The sequence below is a fragment of the Lingula anatina genome, chromosome 1 (assembly GCF_051362555.1).
Source record: "Lingula anatina isolate TDL-2025a chromosome 1, LinAna3.0, whole genome shotgun sequence".
Taxonomy (NCBI): domain Eukaryota; kingdom Metazoa; phylum Brachiopoda; class Lingulata; order Lingulida; family Lingulidae; genus Lingula; species Lingula anatina.
This window is the reverse complement of record NC_141767.1, coordinates 32,657,597-32,676,772: the sequence shown is the minus strand read 5'-3', so window position 1 is coordinate 32,676,772 and position 19,176 is coordinate 32,657,597. Positions and strand designations below refer to the sequence as shown.

At 35.7% G+C, this 19,176-nt stretch overlaps 2 protein-coding genes across 2 annotated transcripts; one reads left to right on the top strand and one right to left on the bottom strand.

Annotated features, from left to right (window-relative positions):
* Nucleotides 1-1,279: 1,279 nt before the first annotated feature.
* LOC106173803 (maltase A3) lies at nt 1,280-6,946 on the bottom strand. Its single transcript, XM_013555052.2, has 11 exons — nt 6,412-6,946; nt 4,706-4,885; nt 4,404-4,549; nt 4,102-4,227; nt 3,755-3,877; nt 3,377-3,492; nt 2,989-3,184; nt 2,591-2,776; nt 2,289-2,423; nt 1,873-2,084; nt 1,280-1,696 (listed from the first exon to the last, which is right to left on the bottom strand). Exons 1-11 carry the CDS (start codon nt 6,839-6,841, stop codon nt 1,543-1,545), a joined length of 2,004 nt encoding a protein of 667 aa, XP_013410506.2. The 5' UTR covers nt 6,842-6,946; the 3' UTR covers nt 1,280-1,542.
* Nucleotides 6,947-7,894: 948 nt separating this feature from the next.
* LOC106173778 (nucleolar protein 6) lies at nt 7,895-19,162 on the top strand. Its single transcript, XM_013555014.2, has 24 exons — nt 7,895-8,050; nt 8,454-8,580; nt 8,716-8,858; nt 9,159-9,275; nt 9,479-9,661; nt 10,073-10,244; nt 10,383-10,523; nt 10,722-10,885; nt 11,120-11,240; nt 11,429-11,598; nt 11,765-11,880; nt 12,067-12,244; nt 12,580-12,702; nt 13,005-13,153; nt 13,417-13,651; nt 13,900-14,008; nt 15,836-15,990; nt 16,123-16,286; nt 16,533-16,685; nt 16,947-17,044; nt 17,200-17,414; nt 17,845-18,045; nt 18,215-18,316; nt 18,660-19,162. Exons 1-24 carry the CDS (start codon nt 8,012-8,014, stop codon nt 18,807-18,809), a joined length of 3,525 nt encoding a protein of 1,174 aa, XP_013410468.2. The 5' UTR covers nt 7,895-8,011; the 3' UTR covers nt 18,810-19,162.
* The last annotated feature ends 14 nt before the right edge of the window (nt 19,163-19,176 follow it).

Genomic DNA, 19,176 nt, shown 5'->3' with positions numbered 1-19,176 from the left:
AAATAAATCAAAAATTGTACTCAATTCGCTTGCACGCAAACTCCCGCACGAGTAAATGACGTCACAGTTCGCTTTGCCTTTTAAATCATGCATACGGGAATCATACATGTACATGCGTAATTTTTTTCTGTTTTGTGTTATTTACAAATGTATTGCACATTTTATATTCATTTTATTTATTTAACTTTATTCTACGTGGCTAAAAACATGATAAATTAAAATTTTGTCCATGGCCCCCACATGAGCATGCTAAAAATTAACCTTGTGTGAAGGTAGGTTTATTTCTGTGTTGTGAAAAGCCATTGCCTACGGACGCCCTCTTATCTGTGGTTGGGGATATCGCAAAATGTTACTGTGTTACTATGGACAAAAATTCCTGTTTACTGACTTTTCGAGGTGTATCTCATTCATTTCACCTTCCTTCCAGGTAAATCACACAGAGACAATAAACACTACTATCATGTTTTAATTTTTCAGTAGGCACTTCTGCATAGGATAAAGCACAATTCTTGAATTTCCACAAAGATTGCGCAGCTTACAAATTTTCGAACGTGACCCCACCTCTCCTGAATAACTTCTTTGCGACAAGATATTAGAATAGGCCGAAGAATTCTATAGCGAGCTGTATGACAGTTACAAATAAAAGCGGTAAAAATCTCGACATCAGCATGTGATATTCCACACATAGAAGCAGGATGGGAATAGACCAACAAATTATTCTCTCAAATCATTACCCCCTAGCTGCTCGAGGAGGCCAGTCATTTAAGCCGATTCCACTTTAGCGAGAATCCCCGTGGAGTTGGACCAACCCCGCTAGAACGATGTATGAATTTAGAATGCAGTCTGGGCTTTAATAATGTTGTTAGGGGTAGTAAGAAATATTGATGTAGAGGGACCTGACCCTTGATAAACTTTTGCTAAGGGATGAAACGTTCTTTTCCATACAAGATCAGACAAAGCTCCATTTTCCAACATCCCTTATTAGTGTTTGCATGTTTCTACCCCCTTTCACTCCTTTTATCCATCCCATACAACTATTTCTCATTTATGTATATAATTTTTTTAAAATCCATGTTGGCGATCGCAGCCAAAGGCATAAGATAGTGGGTAGACAAGTTCTTTACACGGCCCATACATCGACACAGCCAATATTTTGTCCAGTTTACATAAAATAACGTTACATTGTACACAAAAAAGATTTAAGAATTGCAATTTTAGTGATTAAGTGATTCCAAAAAGTACACCACTATTGCATACAAATGTACAAGTCACGCAGAGATTGATTTTTAAGAGCTCAAATTAGAAAGTTTTATTTATCTCATTGCAAATTCAAGGTAACAAACAAGGAAACAATTTACTGGCCGCTGCACAAAGAACACAAATAACTCGGTAAAAGATATTAATACGTTAATTCATTAATTTAAAACCAAATACAAGGTGAGAAAAAAAGCAAACAGTCTGTTTACTGGCCGCTGCAGTAACAACGCAAATGGCTTAGTTAAAGATAATTATGCGTTAATTCATTAATTTATTCAACATCAATCAATTATCCAACATGAAGATGATGCCTTGAGCAGGTCCCAGGTGAACATTGCTCAGGTCCACTGTGGTTCCATTTTTGTAGTCAGTGTTGGCCAAGTTCCCAGACGTGGCCACCACCAGGCCTTTCTTGGGGACCAAACCATCGGCTGTCCCACTGAAATTAGTAACACGTTTTCTTTACGGAAACCGCTGAACTTCTGTCTATATATACTGTATTTATACCTCAGAAAATTTTATCATTGATTAGTATTGTAAAATCAAATAATTTCTAAAGCCAAACAACAAATAACAAAATATGAACCAGTGAAATCAATATCTCATGCCCCCTACCTTAGAGTCAAGGCGCCTTCAGCCATGTCTCCGAAGTTGAAGAAAGCCAGGAAGCCTGGGAACCCTTCTGCTTTGCGGAGGAAGCACAGGATGTTCTCTGTGACCACAGCAAAATGAAGCTTCCCAAAGAGAACGGAGGGCTGAGAGTGCAGCTTGGCCACCTCTGTGTACACCTCCAGTGGAGTAAAGCCAGCTCCAGTACTCCCCTGGCCCTGAAATTTTGACAATAAATTTCTAGTTAGTAACACCATTACACAGTAATAATTGACCACTGAAAACATGTAACAAAATGTAAAAAGATTTTTTTTAAATAACATGCAGCATAAAAACAGCAGATGGAAACATGTTTAAATTCAAGAATTAAGTTACAGTTTTATAGGAGTTTTTGTACAATCTTGACAGTCCACAAACATTACCTTCACATTATTTTCCTTGTAGTTCGATGCAACAGGCAGCCAAGTGGAACTGAATGTAGTGAAACCAGAGAAGTTACCACTTGTCCACTGCATAGGGGAGCGCTCAAAGTCACGAGTGAAATTCACGTAGTTTGCCTAAAAAATAACAAAGAAAATAACACATTCATTAAAACAACTTTTTTTTTATTTTAAATCAATTATTTAATCAATCAAAGTTTGATAGAAAATCACCCGGTACCTGAAATGATTCTATGATTTTATATCAGATTCTATAAAATCCAATTCACTATAAATATACCAACCTCGCCAAAACTTTTACCAAACTTATCCACTGTCTTGGCAAATGGGACTTGCACATCTTTCATGCCTATTTCTTCACCATAGTAGGTAAAAGGTGTTCCTGGTAGCATCATCAGAAGCATGTTCAACACATTGACGTATCTTTCTCCCTTCCTGTCAGCCACACGATGGCTGTTATGATTGCCAAGCTAAAAAATAAATTCTTGCATTAAAACAGTTCTCTTTACCTGAATAAATGATTTTTGAGAAGTATACATATAGTATTGTGCTAACTCAAGAAAACATTTTCCTCAAAACATATTCCCATCCAACATATGAGAAAAATATTATGTACATCAAATAGGTTACATCATCAGCAAAATATATTCACGAATAATAAATAGCACTGGCAAATACACACCACCCAAGTAGACCAGGCATCACTTGGTTTCTCAATCATCCAACTGCTGATCAAACTATGCAGACATCTGGCCTTGCAGTCCCTGTCAATTGACAACAAGTTGAAGTTCAGCGGCAGCTTTGCACCCTTGCTGTTGTTGAAGTTATAGAACTTCACCATCTCATCAATTGGACCATAAGCCTCCGTCAAAAGAACTCTGGAAAAGAGAGGAGAAAAATTGAAAGGAAAGTTGCTTGAAAACAGTCTATTTTTCTAAAATACCAAGTCAATGGAGATACCCAGCTTTTCTCGTCAAAGATGATACCTTTTTGGATTAGAGCAAGTGATTTTACATTATCTATTAAGAATATTATATCTTTCAACCACCATGAGAGTTGAAGACACTCACCTAGGCTTTTCAGAGGAAGTAGAAACATCATCTACAATGGCCTGCCACTTGGTAATCAGATCAAAAGACTCATTTTGGAAAGTAGTGTATAGATGTTTCAGGGTTTCATAAGATTCCTAAAATACCAATAAAATATATGTATTGGTACTAAAATCAGTTCATTCTTGAATCATGCTTATAAGGTTATTTGAGTGCAACCAGGAGGGGGGGGGGGACTATATAAACGTTGCCCCTGGTTCTCCTGTACTACAAATAACAGTTCTTTTAAATATGGCAACATTTCTATTCTCCATTACATAAACATCCTTTATATTATTTCCACAAACAGAAAATGCTTACAAATATATTAGATAAGACTGGTTTCTTTTGAATACTCACATTAACAAGGCCAGGTTCGTTGCTGGCAGGTTCGTCCTCGAAGCTCGTTGCTTCCACCAGATGTTCTGCTGCATTCACCACCATGCCATCAACACCTTTGTTCAGCCAGAAACGCAAGATGTCCTGAAAGATGTGACCATTTTCAAACAGAATAGAAATATTTCCCACTGCCAGTTCAATATTTCCATCATACAAGAAATCACCACTACACGTCAATGATATTAATGCATATCGAAAAATTACCTTTACATAATTCTTTAGGAGTCGGTCTTTTTATCTCCTTATGGTAAAATGTAGATTTACAGAAAAGTTGGAATCATCAGAGAAAAAAAAAAAAAAAAACCTACCGCCATTTCCTTCTGGACCTCTGGGTTTCTCAGGTTAAGGTCTGGCTGGTCAGGCAAGAAAGTGTGATAGTACCACTGCCCACGCTCTGGACTCCATGTCCAGGCACGATGACCATAACGGCTCAACTGAAGAATGATACAGAGACTTCATTTCTGAGATAGTCAAATAGCTGCCATTGCCCCAGTTATGTCAAAATTATGATTACCGCCCTAAAAAATTAAACATCTAAAAAGTTTATTTTCTTCTCTCAAGTCTTAGTGCCCTTAGTCAAATAAAGGCCTGTTAAATATCAATCACATACCCAATTGTTTGGAGGTGTACTTTGCCCACCACCAGAGTGCCAGATGTAGTAGTCATCATACTTGGACTCATTCTTCACACTAGACTGGAACCAGCTGCAGTTCTTGCCAGTGTGGTTTGGAATGAAGTCCATGATGACTTTGAGCTCTGTCAATATAAAATATATCATTCATTAAAAATAAATAAATAAATAAATAATATTTTACGTACAATAAATCCATCTTTTTAAAATATCAATAAAAAAACTTGATACTGAAGCAGGAATTTTATAAATATTATTTCCCTGAAGACATATATCCATACCTTTCTTGTGTGCTTTTTTCAGCAGATCATCAAATTCTGCCATGGTTCCAAAAACAGGGTCAATGTCCTTGTGATCAACCACATCATAGCCTCCGTCCTTCATGCCCGACTTGTAGATAGAATTGATGTAGATGGCTCCAACCTGGGCAGATAAGAAGTAGTCCAGCTTGTCACTAATTCCTGAAAAGAAAATTATCAAAATTTAGTCTCTTTAATTTACATATGAGTGTTGTCTTAACAAATCTCCTAACAAATAAAGCCAGATTTAGGGATTCAAGACTAAAGGTGTTCTATGGTTAATTTAAGGCTCTATTCCCATAGATTTTAGATCGATCTATCCCCGCGGGGAGTCTCACTAGATTACTGTCAGATAATCCGACTTAAATGTCCGTCCCGCCTACTACAAGCTGTGAGGGGGTAATTAACTTTCGTGTCCGCCCGGCTGACAGATATTTAGCGTGAACCCCCTGGGAGTTAGGTCGATCTAAAGTAGGTCGATCTAATCTATGGAAATGGGGTGTAAGACAACTCATCTCTACAATACCAGCGACTAATACTACTACAAAACAGTAGAGTTGGACTTTTAAAATCATTATCAACAAATAAATTTCTAATCAACCTACAGATTAAGAAGTTCACACATGCTGTTATGTGCTATTGAAACTGATTATAAAAAGATTGATAACCAGCAACTAGTAAAAGACTAGGGTTATTCCCTTAAAACAGGGATCATGACAATTTTTAGTTTTTGTTTCTATTCAAATATACTTCCTATTGAAAGTACATGTCCAACAAAAAGAGAATTGAGAAGGGTGATTATCTATAGAGGACCAACAGGTGCAAAAACATGCTGCCTTATTTAGCAGTGCACTGGTCACTATCTCAGTTCAAAACCAGTAAGCAGTCAAATCACAGCTTGATACATGATCAAATAACAAGCTGAAAGGTATCTTTATCTTTCAGATGTGGAGGTGCCCTCTATTCAGGGATATAAATCTGGCTTGGGTTACGAAATTGAGCTCCATGTGAAGAATATCATCAATACACCACTCTGCTTCAAGACTATTACACCCCATTCTCATAGATTAGATCGACCTACATTGGATCGACCTAACTCCCTGGGGGTTCACGCTAAATAGCTGTCAGCCGGGCGGACACGAAAGTTAATTACCCCTTAAAGCTTGTAGTAGGCGGGGACGGTCACTTAAGGGGGATTATCTGACAGTAATCTAGTGAGACTCCCCGCGGTGATAGATCGATCTAAAAGTTGTGAGAACAGAGCCTTAGATTAGATTAGATTAGATGTGGGAATACTATCAGTCTGCAGTGGAGCATATGATTACTTCCCTGGACTGAGCAATATGAATCAAGAGTAGCTAACAAAGGCCCATACATGCATTTGCAAGTAGCACTGAATGACCACTAGTAACAAAGCAAATCAATATTTATATAAACAATACCACATGTACATATGGAATGTACAGCATGTATAAGCTCCAATAAAACTAACTAGTTATATACATATTGAACACAGTAGAAACATACTTTAACAATTTCTCGCTCTAAAAATAAAAAAATATATTATGTTAGATTTAGTAAGACTAGCTAGCTGTGGGTCAATGCAAATATTGATCTGGTCAGTCTGGTTAAATTTATTGAGAATAGTATACAACTGTTCAATATGAAATAATGCTTAGGAAATATACCTTTTAAGTCACCGACTCCATTGTCTCCTTTTCCATCCAAGAAAGATTTGGGATAAACTTGGTAGACGGTTGACTTGTGATACCATTCAAGGGGAGGCCTGTACGGACATTTTGGTGCGATGGCGATGATGACAATAGCAGCTACCAGCATGGCCAGCCATATCACCCAGAATGAGATGAAAAGAACATAGCGGACCTTCACCCAAAACGGATCATCTGTGTACTTCATTAATTCTTCTTTGTTCAACCCAACGAAGGCGTCGACCGAAGCACTATCACTCACGCCGATTTCAACTTGGGCTTCATCTTTCTTCCCGCCGTTCACAAATTTCACCTTAGAGTCGTCGTGAAGATCGAGATCAACGTCCGAAACTTCAGCAACTGGCTCGGTCTTGTCTAAGTCAACTTTTTCTGGTGTCTGATCTGCCATTTTCAGTCAAAAAATTCGCCAAAATCAGCTTGAAACTTCTGAACACGCTTAACACATATGGCTTCCCTTCGCAACGTGGCTGATGAAATGCCACTGCGCGGGCGAACCCGTTATATTGACGTCACACTATTCTAAATACGCACTGCTTGCCTAGATACGTGTATAATTTAGCCCAGATATTTTGTATTCATGTCGATGTCATTATTTTTGCGTCATTTTTATGAAACTGTCAAGAAAAAACGTTTTTATTGAAACATAATAACCTTTTAATACATGGAAGAGAGGGTTTTTCGTACTAGTATTCTTTTTCTCCGTTTTTCCCCGTTTAGAAAAAATGTTCCCATGCAGTAATCATTCCATAAGTATTTGTATAGATTTCTATAGTTGTTGTAAAGTTGTTATGATTAGATAGAGAGCCTGTAAATTGTAACTTGTAGACATTTTAGTGCTCAATAAAGATTATTATTATTATTTTATTCACAATGTCGTAGGATGTCTAGCATGTTGGATGATAGCCAAGTTTTATTATTAACATATGTTAGATCAAAAAATTTTATTACTCCCCCCGGCCAGGAGGCACTTTCTTTCGTCAGACTTTAATATCTATTCATAAGCTTTTCATTATTAAAAAAAAAGTCATCACAAATATAATCAATATCAGGTCTCTTGAATTAATTTAATGTCTATAAACTATCCAAGTTGTTTAAGTTTTATTCACGATTTTATTTTCTTGAAAACAATTATAACAAAAGAAAAAAAATTCGTTAGTCTTACGTATACGTCCGTCAGTGGTTGTGAAGTGTACGGCATTGTCCAGGGGGAACAGCCGCGGCGCGTGTCCTTCCCCTCTGTGAGAGACCTTTTTTCAGTATCCTCTTTCTCTCCTCGAAATCACCTACTTGTAAGCGAAACGATACTAAACAAAGCAACACAGCAACTTTCCCACCACTGTGCTGCACATATTATAACAGTAAAAAATGCCCTAATTTATTGTTTGATTTTGCTGAGGGAAAAAAAAATCATCTTTGCCCCCCCTCCCCCTTAGTAAAATCCCACTGCGGTCAAGGACCGGCTGCCTCGCTTTCATTTCAATATGTCTGCGCCCATCTGAGAAAGCGTGTTGCTATAAAAATGTACTGTTAATTGTTTATTTATAGGGACGTCTTTACAATGCCACTAAAACGAGCTCTGAGTGAAAAAGAACCACAGGTAGTGCTTCGTAATACATTTCCAAATAGAACTATATGTGGTGCCATACGTTCAAACAGCCTAAGATATAGTTTTTAAATTTATAGTGTATTAATTTGCCACGGAACGTTTGGCTTCGGGTGCTTTATGTTTATTTAAGGATTTGTACATACCCCGGCGCAAGTGATTTAAAGAACATAAAAATCTTCCAAATTTTAATAGGCATTATATAAAACATGGATGGGTCGAGCAATTATTATCAATTATTATGAGAAAATTGCATATTTTCCAAGGAAAATTTCGATTTAAAGGTTAGGATACATGTACCTTTAAGCATTTACTTTTGAATTGAGAAAAGAGGACTAAAATTTGGTTACACTGAAGTGATTCTCAGCTTTGAAATTATTTTTTTTCTATATCACAGGATTCTGAAGAGAATGGATCTTCAGATGAATCAGAGGATGAGGGAGATGCATATGACATCTCAGCAGCCATGTCCAATATCAAATCCAAACAGAAAAACTTGAAGAAGAGTGAACAGGATAAAATAGGCATGTTTAATTTTACAGAACTATGTATTTGGTTGAAAATACTTTCAAGATATTTATGCTAGTGCAATATTTTTCTAGATAAAACTAAACCACTACTTTAAGTCAATTTGCATATTGATGTCCAATCCTTTATAGGTCAGAATGGTGCTACTGCTCATCCACCACCAAAGATGAGGAAGGTATCTAAAGAGGTCTTGTATAAGCAGCCCACCAACAAAGAACTGAATGAACTCAAGGAGGCAGAGAATCTGTTCCATTCAAGTCTTTTCAGAATGCAGGTATATACTGCAAGGTAGTAGAACTGTCTGTCCTAAATCAGAGGAAAAAGCAAGGTAGCATTTTATTAAATATACAGTTTATGATTCGCAAAGCTTATGGATTTAATATGACATTAAAACTTAAATATTGTTAAGTATACTGGTAATACCTGGAAATGGTAATTGATGTTCACTTTTGAAAAGTTCGAAAAGATATTGTAAAAAACCAAAATGTATAAATAAGCTACACATCAAGTTCATTTTTTGCCTTTATGCTGTTATTAGATGATATATAAATTTTATTTCATTTTATTTTTTTAGATAACTGAACTATTAAAAGAAGTCATGCTTCAAGAGAAAAAGAAACACCAAGTAGAAGCATATTTATATAGTCTTAAGGATGCAATAATGAAAACACCAGGAGGAAAAGAACATGATGTAGGGATACTTAAACTAGAATGCTATTAAGTTATTGTAAACATTAAATTTCCAGCAATAATGAGGTCATAAAGTATAATAATAAAGCAAATAGATAATATAAATATGAGTACTTTTTATGTGTAAATTGTCTCCTAGTTATATGGATCTGATATATTAATAGTTGTATTGCTTTTATTTTGTATGAAAATCTATCTTTTCAGCTTGTTAACCAGAAATGGACAGAAAAGAAAAAAATTAAAGTGCCTCTTATCCAGGAGCCATTCAGAGTAAAGGGGAAGTTCAAGTTTATTCCACCAAAATCAGTCAAAGTGGTTGGAAGTTTTTTACTTGGTGTTGCAATCAAACCACTTATTTCTGTTGATTTGGCTGTAGAAATCCCAAAGGTAAAACTATTCAATATTCATGAAATTCTAAAAAAGAAATAAGTATTTTATGTCCTCACTCAAAATGATTTTTTGACCTTTAATGACATATGATATAAGGCAGAATTTTCTTTTGATAACAAATTTCCAGTCTAATTGTGACAGCTTGATTTGGAACAGTGCTATTTCAGCAGACCATGTGATTGTGATAAGTAGCAACTCCAGCCATTGGGCATGGAACACGAATTAAGTCAAGTGGACTGGACATCAGAGGAAGTAGATTGGTTTCTCATTGTGAGCTGATCTTAATCACATGTTCAACTGGATGGCTGCATTTAAAAATTTTTAAATGCCTTGGGATGATCACGTGTATAAAGTATTTGATAGCAAATTAGATATTTGAAGATTAAGTGTGACATTTTGCCTTTACAGCTTTGCATTCAGCCCAAAGATTATCTAAACCATAGATATTTAAGAAAGAGAGCTCTGTACCTGACTCACCTGGCCAGCTACTTGAGCAAGCAAACAGATGTAGTGGAAGATGTGAAGTTTTCATACCACCATGGAAATTACTTGAAGCCAATCATAATTATATCACCAAAAGGTATTTTAGACATTTTAACAAGTGTTTCGCTTAAATTAAAATGAGTTTCATCTTGTTTTTAATTTCACTTGTCTTTATGTCTAGTATTAAGGTAAAACTTTAATTTTGGATGATCATAATGAAAGTTTAATATTTTAGGTAAACTGTCCAAAAATGTCAAGATCCATATTCATGCTACTGCAGAGGGTGGTGCCTTTAAGATGAACAGGTTTGACATTGAAAAAAACAACGTAAGGATGCAGTGGTTTAATTCAGAGAAGGAAACAGAAGGAGATGAAGGTAAAATTGATTCCTGAGATACCAATTTTAACCTTAATTGAGATTGAACTTGCTTGTTTAGAGTACTAAGTAAGTAACCATGTAATTGAGGGTAAACTTTTGTGTTCTATGCATCTTATCTTTTATATTCTTTATTTTGTGATGTGAAATATATTTATGTCTCCTCATTAACCCATTTTTTGTGGTGTATGCTTTAAGAATCTGGCCAGCCTGCTACTCCCCACTACAATACGTCAGTGTTGATTGATTTGGCTCTGGAAAAACATCTCCATTTCCTACATAAAGTCATAGAGGACTCTGTAGGTGTGAAGGAAGGGATTGCACTACTTAGAGTTTGGCTACATCAGAGAGAGTTAGATCAGGTTGGTTTGGATTAAGTGCTTTGAACAGAAATTATAGAATGATTTTATTGCAGTGGAAGTAAAATAAGTATTTGGATGTCCTATGTTGCAGTTTGAATGAAAAATGTTAAAAAGATATTTTCACAAAAGAGAGAGAGAGAGAAGTGACAAGCGAACCTTTCTTCTTTGTATTGAAACATGCATGGTATATGTTGCCAACCCTAATTTTGTTATTTTCTTTTCTCTGAATAACAGGGCCAGGGCTGCTTCACTCCATTTACTATGTCCATGTATGTTGGATATTTACTGAAGAAGAGAAAATTAAATGTTGCAATGAGTAGCTATCAAATCATGAGAAACACACTTCTCTGTCTTGGTAAGCACTTATGAACAATATTAATATTTATGTACCACTGGTAAAATGTTTTAGAGAACATTAAGTAAAGTGAGATTGTGGGTTTTTGAATGAAACTGCTTATGGTTGTATTAAAAAAATATCAATAAATGAAGATTGCTATTAAACAGTAAAGACATGCAGTAATAACCATTATTATGTTATTCCAGCACAATCAGATTGGTGTAAGGAAGGAATCAGTATAGCCGATGTATGTGGTGTAGATGACCCCAAGCGACCTCACTTGGCCAACTTCCACGAGTCCTTTGAAGTAGTATTTGTAGACCCCACAGGCTACATAAATATCACTGCAGAAATGAGCAGACAGATGTTTAATAGAGTAAATATTATTTGTATTGTTTTTAAGGTAAAGGTGTTTGATACCATATCCCCCCATTTTATTCTTGTTAAAAAGCATGTTCTTTACTGTATATCTTTAGTTCACCTTTACGTAGGTTTTTCAACTATGCTTCAAATGATACACTGACATCATCATGATATTTTAGGTGAAACATGAGGCCGGTCTGGCCATACAAGTTCTTGAAAACGGTGCTGTTGACAGCTTTGAGGTCCTTTTCATGACACCGGCACCTTTCATCAGGAAATTTGACAACTTATTTCAGTAAGTTCCAAAAGAGATGTATCCAGCATTAGTGTCCGTAAAATGACGTTCTGGGCAAAAACTAACGAAGTGTCACATGTGTTATTATGTGACAAGTAAAATGACTGTAAATTCAAAAATAAAGGAGATATATCAGTTTTATCATTTTTTTCTTAAATCCACTCTGATAGTATAACTTATTTCCAGTTTGACACATGTAGAAAATCTAAAGAAAACAGTAGCAAGTTTCTGTCTTGAGGACCAGCTGTTAGATCATGGTGGGGACTATGTGTCAGCGTGTCTGCCCAGTTTGCTGCAGTTACTGGAGAAAGCTTTTGGCAAGAGGGTGGATCTGGTGACTCAGAAACCTGCACAAGCCAGTCAGGTATGGCTACTGTGTAAATCTTATTTTGATGGATGGAAGAGAGTTTCCGCTCAATATTTGTTTTTAAGATATTTTAATTTATTTTAGGGAAAAAATGTTGCTTACGTATGGACGTTGTTGAAATAAACCTTTGGTTGTTGAACTTTGGTGTGGGACTATGAGAATTGTCGACACTGCCCTAACAACTGCAATCTGCTTTGTTTTGACAAGGCAAAGAAAAAACCCAATGTATTTTTTTCATTTTCCTGGACCCCATAATAATAACAATACTACTACTAATAATAATAATATACTCTGTAATTAATGTCCTAATAATTTATTGTCTGCTCCTGTAGTGGTCTATCAGTGAACCTCCACCATCATGGTCAGACCAGCCGTCACTCACATTTGGATTGCTATTTAATGCTGAGTCATGCACCACCATTCTAGACAAAGGACCTGCTGCAGACAGTCCAGAGGTAGTATTAACCAGCAGTTTTTTCGTAGAAATTATCTCTGCCTTCATAGTAATATCAAAATTCTAAACTTAGACACTTACCTGTAGCAATTAATATGAAAAATTTTAATTGTTCATTTCTTAAAGTAGTTATTGGAAGTTATATTTAGTTTAGATTGTTTTGCAATCTTTTAGTGTTATATCCCAAATACTCTGGTCAAATTATTCATAAATTACTCATGATGTAAATCAGTGAAATGTGTAAAGGAGAAGGGACTTCTATCTTAACTTTTTTTGTATAGTCAGTTTTTTTGCTTCATTTAGGCAAAGTCATTCAGAGAATTCTGGGGAGATATTTCAGAGCTGAGACGATTTCAAGATGGCACAATCTGCGAGGCAGTTGTGTGGTCCAGCAAAACTTTGGCAGATAGAAGACTTGTGTGTGGTAAAATTATGAAACACATTTTGGTCAGGTAAGGGAAGGTACATACATATGTAATAAAAAAGATGTCTTTGATTTTTTTCCTTGGTATTGTTCTGTTGTAAATGATACAATGTTCTTTAACTGTCACAAAGAAATGCAATAGAAACTTGAGGTTTACCTGTTTGAAAATAAACAAATGAGAGAGAGAGTCATTTTTCTAATTTATATCTCTTAGAAAGATGCAGGATTGAATTTGATGTTTACTCAGAACTGCAAGCTTTGGTACATTGATACAACTTTCATTTTTTCTAGACATGCTGAGATCCCACGTGACACTATACACTATACATGTGGTCAGCTGAATTCTTTATTATGTCTCCCACAACCTACAAATAAATCCACCCTGTTATATGGCACGGGAGAAGAGCAGCATTATAATGTCACCAGAAGCTATGATCACCTTTGTAAGGTCCTGAGGAACCTACAGGACTTGCCTCTTGCTATACATACCATTCAGGGAACCGATCCTGTGTTCAGATATGCTGATGTAAGCTAACTATTAAGGCATACTGTGTGTGTGTGTGTGTGTGTGTGTGTGTGTGTGTGTGTGTGTGTGTGTTCATCTCTTTTTATTCTATTTTTATTTAAGATGAGAGAGGGAGAAGAGCTACAGACAGTAATAGTTGAAATTAGTATATCAAAACTAAGTCCTGTGGTTCTTACAAAGAAACTAGAGGCATTTTATCTGCATGACTAGTCTTGAGTATATTATTAATAGATAAATGTATTCCTCAGGTATTTCCAGCAATGCCAGCTACATTCAAGGCAGCAATTAAAGTAGTGGGTGGCAGACAACTACCTCTGCCAGACAAACCCTGTCCTCCTTGGGTGAAATCGATGAAAGGTAATTCATGTTATAGATTTCCTTTTGATCAAAATTGTATCAGATGTAGATAAGATCAATTGTAAAAGATGTAGAGGAGTGCAGAGGGAACTGGTTCGATTGGCAGTGGGAACAACACAACTTTCTCATGATTTTATGATCTAAATGAAATTCCTTCAAATCCATTAACATGACATTTTGAGCATTGTTCATTTTTATGTACAGACACAGATGTGTCTGTACATATTGCCATCACCTGCGTCTGTCGTCGCCGTCGCCATCGTCGCCGTGCACTTTCCTTGTAAACACGATAAGTGGCAGACAGTTTTACTTTTTGGCTTTATATTTACAGAGCTGATGAATTTTCATAAAATGCAGGTCAAGTTCGAAAATCAGCATGATCGGGCCATTATTGTAGAAGTTATGCTGTTTTTTCACTTTTCAGCATATATGCAACACTGTTAACACAATATAAGAAAAACAGATAGGCAAATTGTCATTAAACTCACAGGAGTGGTCATTCCTGCTAAAATGCAGGTTAAGTTCAAAAATCAGCATAATCGGGCCATTATTTTAGAAGTTATGCTGTTTTTTACATTTCCTTAGATTCAATTCTTAGGCATGTTAACAGTTTCATTATTTAATTAATAAGATATGTAAAAGTGTTTTTTTGACATTTCCTGCATCTTTACAACATTGTTAGTTGATTTTGTAAAAATTATGTTAAACTTGTTATTGTATATTGTGTAATAAAGTTTCAAAAATGGAAATAAACTCATATCATTGCAGTTTGTCAGACTGAATCATTCACTATGTTCAGAATCTCAGAATGGAAGAAATTGGACATTTAACACTGCTCTATTGATATTTTTCCCATCTCATCAATTTTCTTAGTTGGTCATATAAAAATGGCAGTAAACTGTTAATTTTGTTTTATGTTAAAAATTGTTAAAAATGGAAATAAACCCATTTCAGAACAGTGCTGTCTTGTTTACATTTTGGCATTTTCAAGTTGTGACTTTGAAGTTCCATGGGCCTGAAGACCTTTGCTAGTCACATTTTCTGAATATCCATGATACTAATATTTTATTATTAAAAATTGATGGTTATTATGCTGTTAAAAATTATGTAATGTTGCATCAAAATTTGAAAAAAACCTAATTTGGGCACTGCTCCCATTGTGACCATTTAAGAAAAACCATGTCAATTACTGTTCTCAAACAGTACAGTAAATATATATAAATGTGTCTGTACATATTGCCATCACCTGCGTCTGTCGTCGTCATCATCGCCGACGCCGGCGCCTTGCACTTTCATTGTAAACATGATAAGTGGAAGGCAGTTTTACTTTTCGGCTTTATATTTATAGAGCTGATGAATTTTCATAAAATGCAGGTCAAGTTCGAATATCAGGATGATCGGGCCATTATTGTAGAAGTTATGCTTTTTTTTTCACTTTTCAACATATATGCAACACTGTAAACACATTTCAAGGAAAACCGATAGGCCTGTTGTCATGAAACTCTCAGGAGTAATCGATCTTACTAAAACGCAGGTCAAGTTCAAAAATCGACATGCAGCCTGAGTTGGAAAAGCAGTCTAATTGGCTTCTTTTTCTGGAAGTTATACATTTTCAAAGTGTGAACTTGAACTCCCATGGGCCTGAAGCCTTATGCTTGTTACACATTTAACTTACGTTGGTATTACCTGTTGAGCATAATTAAAATTTGATGTTGAATTTGCAGTTTAACATAATGTACTTTTGCATCAGAATTGACAGTAGCCTTTTTTGTTATTTCCTGCTTTTTGTCTGTACATTTGACAGCTTTGCTGAATTGTTAATTTCAGTGGTCTGTCTGTTAGAGGCCAGTGGGAAATGGCCAGAGGATGCTGAGGCAATCAGGAGGCTCAAGGCAGCTTTTCACATTCAGTTGGCAAACCTGCTAAAGAAACAGCATTCCATGACTAGCTGTGCTAATGTTGACCATGTGGATGTTTTCAAGGTAAGTGCAGCTTTACAGAAAACAAGTTTAGATGAATACTTCTAGTAATGATATTTTCATGCCAATTTTTACGTAATGGAAACTTACATGTATCAAAAAATAACAAAATAGTTTTATTGCTGTTTGTTTTAGGATGGCTTTGTGTTCAGAATCACCCTTGGTTACCTAAAAGAAATTGCCATGTTGAAAATGAAGAAGACAACAGAGGGACTAGTTACAATGAGAGAAACTGAAGAATCATTAGCCATGGAAAAGGAGCTTGTTACACTCCCTAAGTTTAGCACTGCAATGCATGGGTATGTTTTTAAAAAAAATGTTGGCAAAAATGATGCAAAACAACCATTTTATCATGTTGTTTATTGAGTTTAGGGTCTTATGATATGTCCCATTTTCCAATAAACATTTTTGCATTCATTTAGGTTAGCGGTGCAATTAATAAGTTTATTTAGGGTCAGTGATACGTAACCAATTAAATCAACTTTGAAATTTGCTCAGTTATACTATATATTTTACTCGGTCATTTCTGTTATTTGTTTCTCCAGTTTACAACAGCAGCACCATGCCCTCAGCAGTGTAGTGAGACTGGCCAAGAGATGGGTGTGTGCTCAGCTGTTAGGGGACCATATAGCAGAGGAGGCTATAGAACTACTAGTAGCCTATTTGTACCTGTGCCCGGCCCCTTTCACACCACCCAGGTATTGAAACAAACAAATATCATTAAATTTATTTATTTATTTATTTTTTTTTCATATTTTTCAAAATTGCACAAGTTTGTTTTCATTTAAGCTAACATAAATTGAATAACAGAACAAATACCATTGTTTCAAAAGACATCAGTATTCACGTAATAATTTAGGATATTTTAATATGCAGAAATATTGAAACCATACAATTTCAGGCTATGAAATGATATTGCAACCAATCTGTTATTAATCATTATTTTCTCTTTACTGTAGCTCAGTGGCCTCTGGCCTTATGCGTTTTCTCCATCTCCTATCAAACCATGACTGGTCCCTGTCTCCTCTAATAGTGAACCTCAACAATGAATTAACCAGTAAGTAAATATTGGGTTCGCATGTGATGTGATGGCCAAAATCATGATTGAAAGGCAACAAATTTAGTTATTTTATAAAGCTGTCACCATTTGTATTTTCAATTTCACCATTTGTATATTCAAAGCATTTATAAAATATTTCATATCTTATGCAGATCTAGAATGCACAGAAATTCGGACAAAATTCACCAAGGAGCGGAGCACACTTCCCTTGATGTTCATAGCCACCCCATATGACAAAAACAGCAGCATGTTCACTAAACATAAGCCCACTGTGCCCATACTGCAGAGAATAGTGCTACTAGCTAGAGAATCACTCGCTGTCCTGCAGGAACAACTGATGGAAACTCACCAAATAGTTGATTTCAAGGTAAAATTTCTGGAGACATTTTTGCTTTTCTAACTTCAATTTCAAAAAGAATATATATATTGATTTTTTAAATTGTATTTTGCATTAAGTTCGAATACTAGATGATGTAGATGTTTATGAATCATAACAGGAAAAAGTAAATCTGGTACAGTAACTGGACTTTGATAATGATTACACAACAATTTGATCTGCAACTGGGAAAAGAGTGTTTGTGACCCGATAGGCCGGTCACGTGACTGGTCAGATGACTAGATATTTGTGTAAAGGCCTCATCCCAGATATGGGAGAGATTAAATCTTGGTCCTCCTTTGCGTTTTTTCTTATGTGATATCACTCTCTTCGATGAATCAGAACAGTCACTCTCTCATTTATGAATCACATGAATGGGATTTGACACTCTTTTTATTTCACTATTTAACATTTTTTTCAGCAAATATTTCGCCCACCCTTGGATGCCTACGATGTTATTATCCAGCTGAATACCAAGAACCTGGCAAGACATTATCATGCTGTAGACACCACTGCAAAGACTTTCATTCCAAGCTATAAGGAATACAGCAAAGGAGGAGAGGAAGAAACCATGCCAGTGGTTAACTTTGACCCAGTGCAGATCTACCTCAAAGAATTGAGGGTAAGTTTGATATGTTAGGATATATCTGTTATATGTAAGGATAAGTTCAGTTATACGTAAGGATGTTAGTAACTATATGCAGTAAGCATTACAATTTTCAACATCGTTGTACTTTCATACAAATGAAATATTTTGGTATTTTACCTTTCATTTCTAAATAAAATTTCAGGAGACCTTCTCAGAATTTGCTCTGTTCTTCCATGACAGCCTTGGAGGGGATTTCATTGCTGTGCTGTGGAAGCCAGCCTTCTTTGAAACCCAGCCATTTAAGGCAAGTGATTTGAGTGTTTTCGTTTACATTGAAGGAAATGAATACTGAATTGCACATATTTTATGAAGCTCCAATCTGTCAATATTTTATTGTAGATCTACAGACATAACTGGCACCATACAGAAGATTTTCTCTGAAATTTTATAGAGTTTTGTTAATGCATTACAAGATTCAGTTCAGAAAATATGGCAAAGTGCATCACAGTAGCACCATTGTCACCTTTAAATTAAATGGATGTATAGTAGAACATTTTACATGTATACAATGTATATTTGACCATTTTATTTGCTGCTTGTATTTATGAAAACTGGGTTTTTTCAAAGACGGCTTCTTTTTGTTTCAGCTGTCTCACATTAGTTGTCGAGCACCAGTCACAGATGGAGAAAACAGTGATGTCAGTCTCAAGACAAATGTCGATGTGATTCTGGAGGATTTTAAAAACATTGGCACTGGACTAGTTAGACACATAGAGGTGAAAAAGAAAAAACACTGATGTGCACCTCTGGATTTTTATATATAGATTCAACAATCTTTTCTATGACTTGTTACTGGGATAAAGGAATTCTCACCAGAATATCACAATTGAATCCGGATATAATTTACCAAGTTGGTTATGGAGCACCATTAAAGATGCATTTACAGCCAGAATTTTGCCACAGAACCTGACCAAATGCCATCATATAGTTTCACATAGTATACCTTAGAGAAATGCCAAAGGACAACATTTCATATTTCTTGAAACATATTTGTACAGATATTTTCTTTCTTTCTGTGCTATATCACTCAGCAGTCTCATTTGAATATATATGACAGTAAAAGTGGTTTATATGTGCTACTGAAAATCCACACTGGCTTTGTTA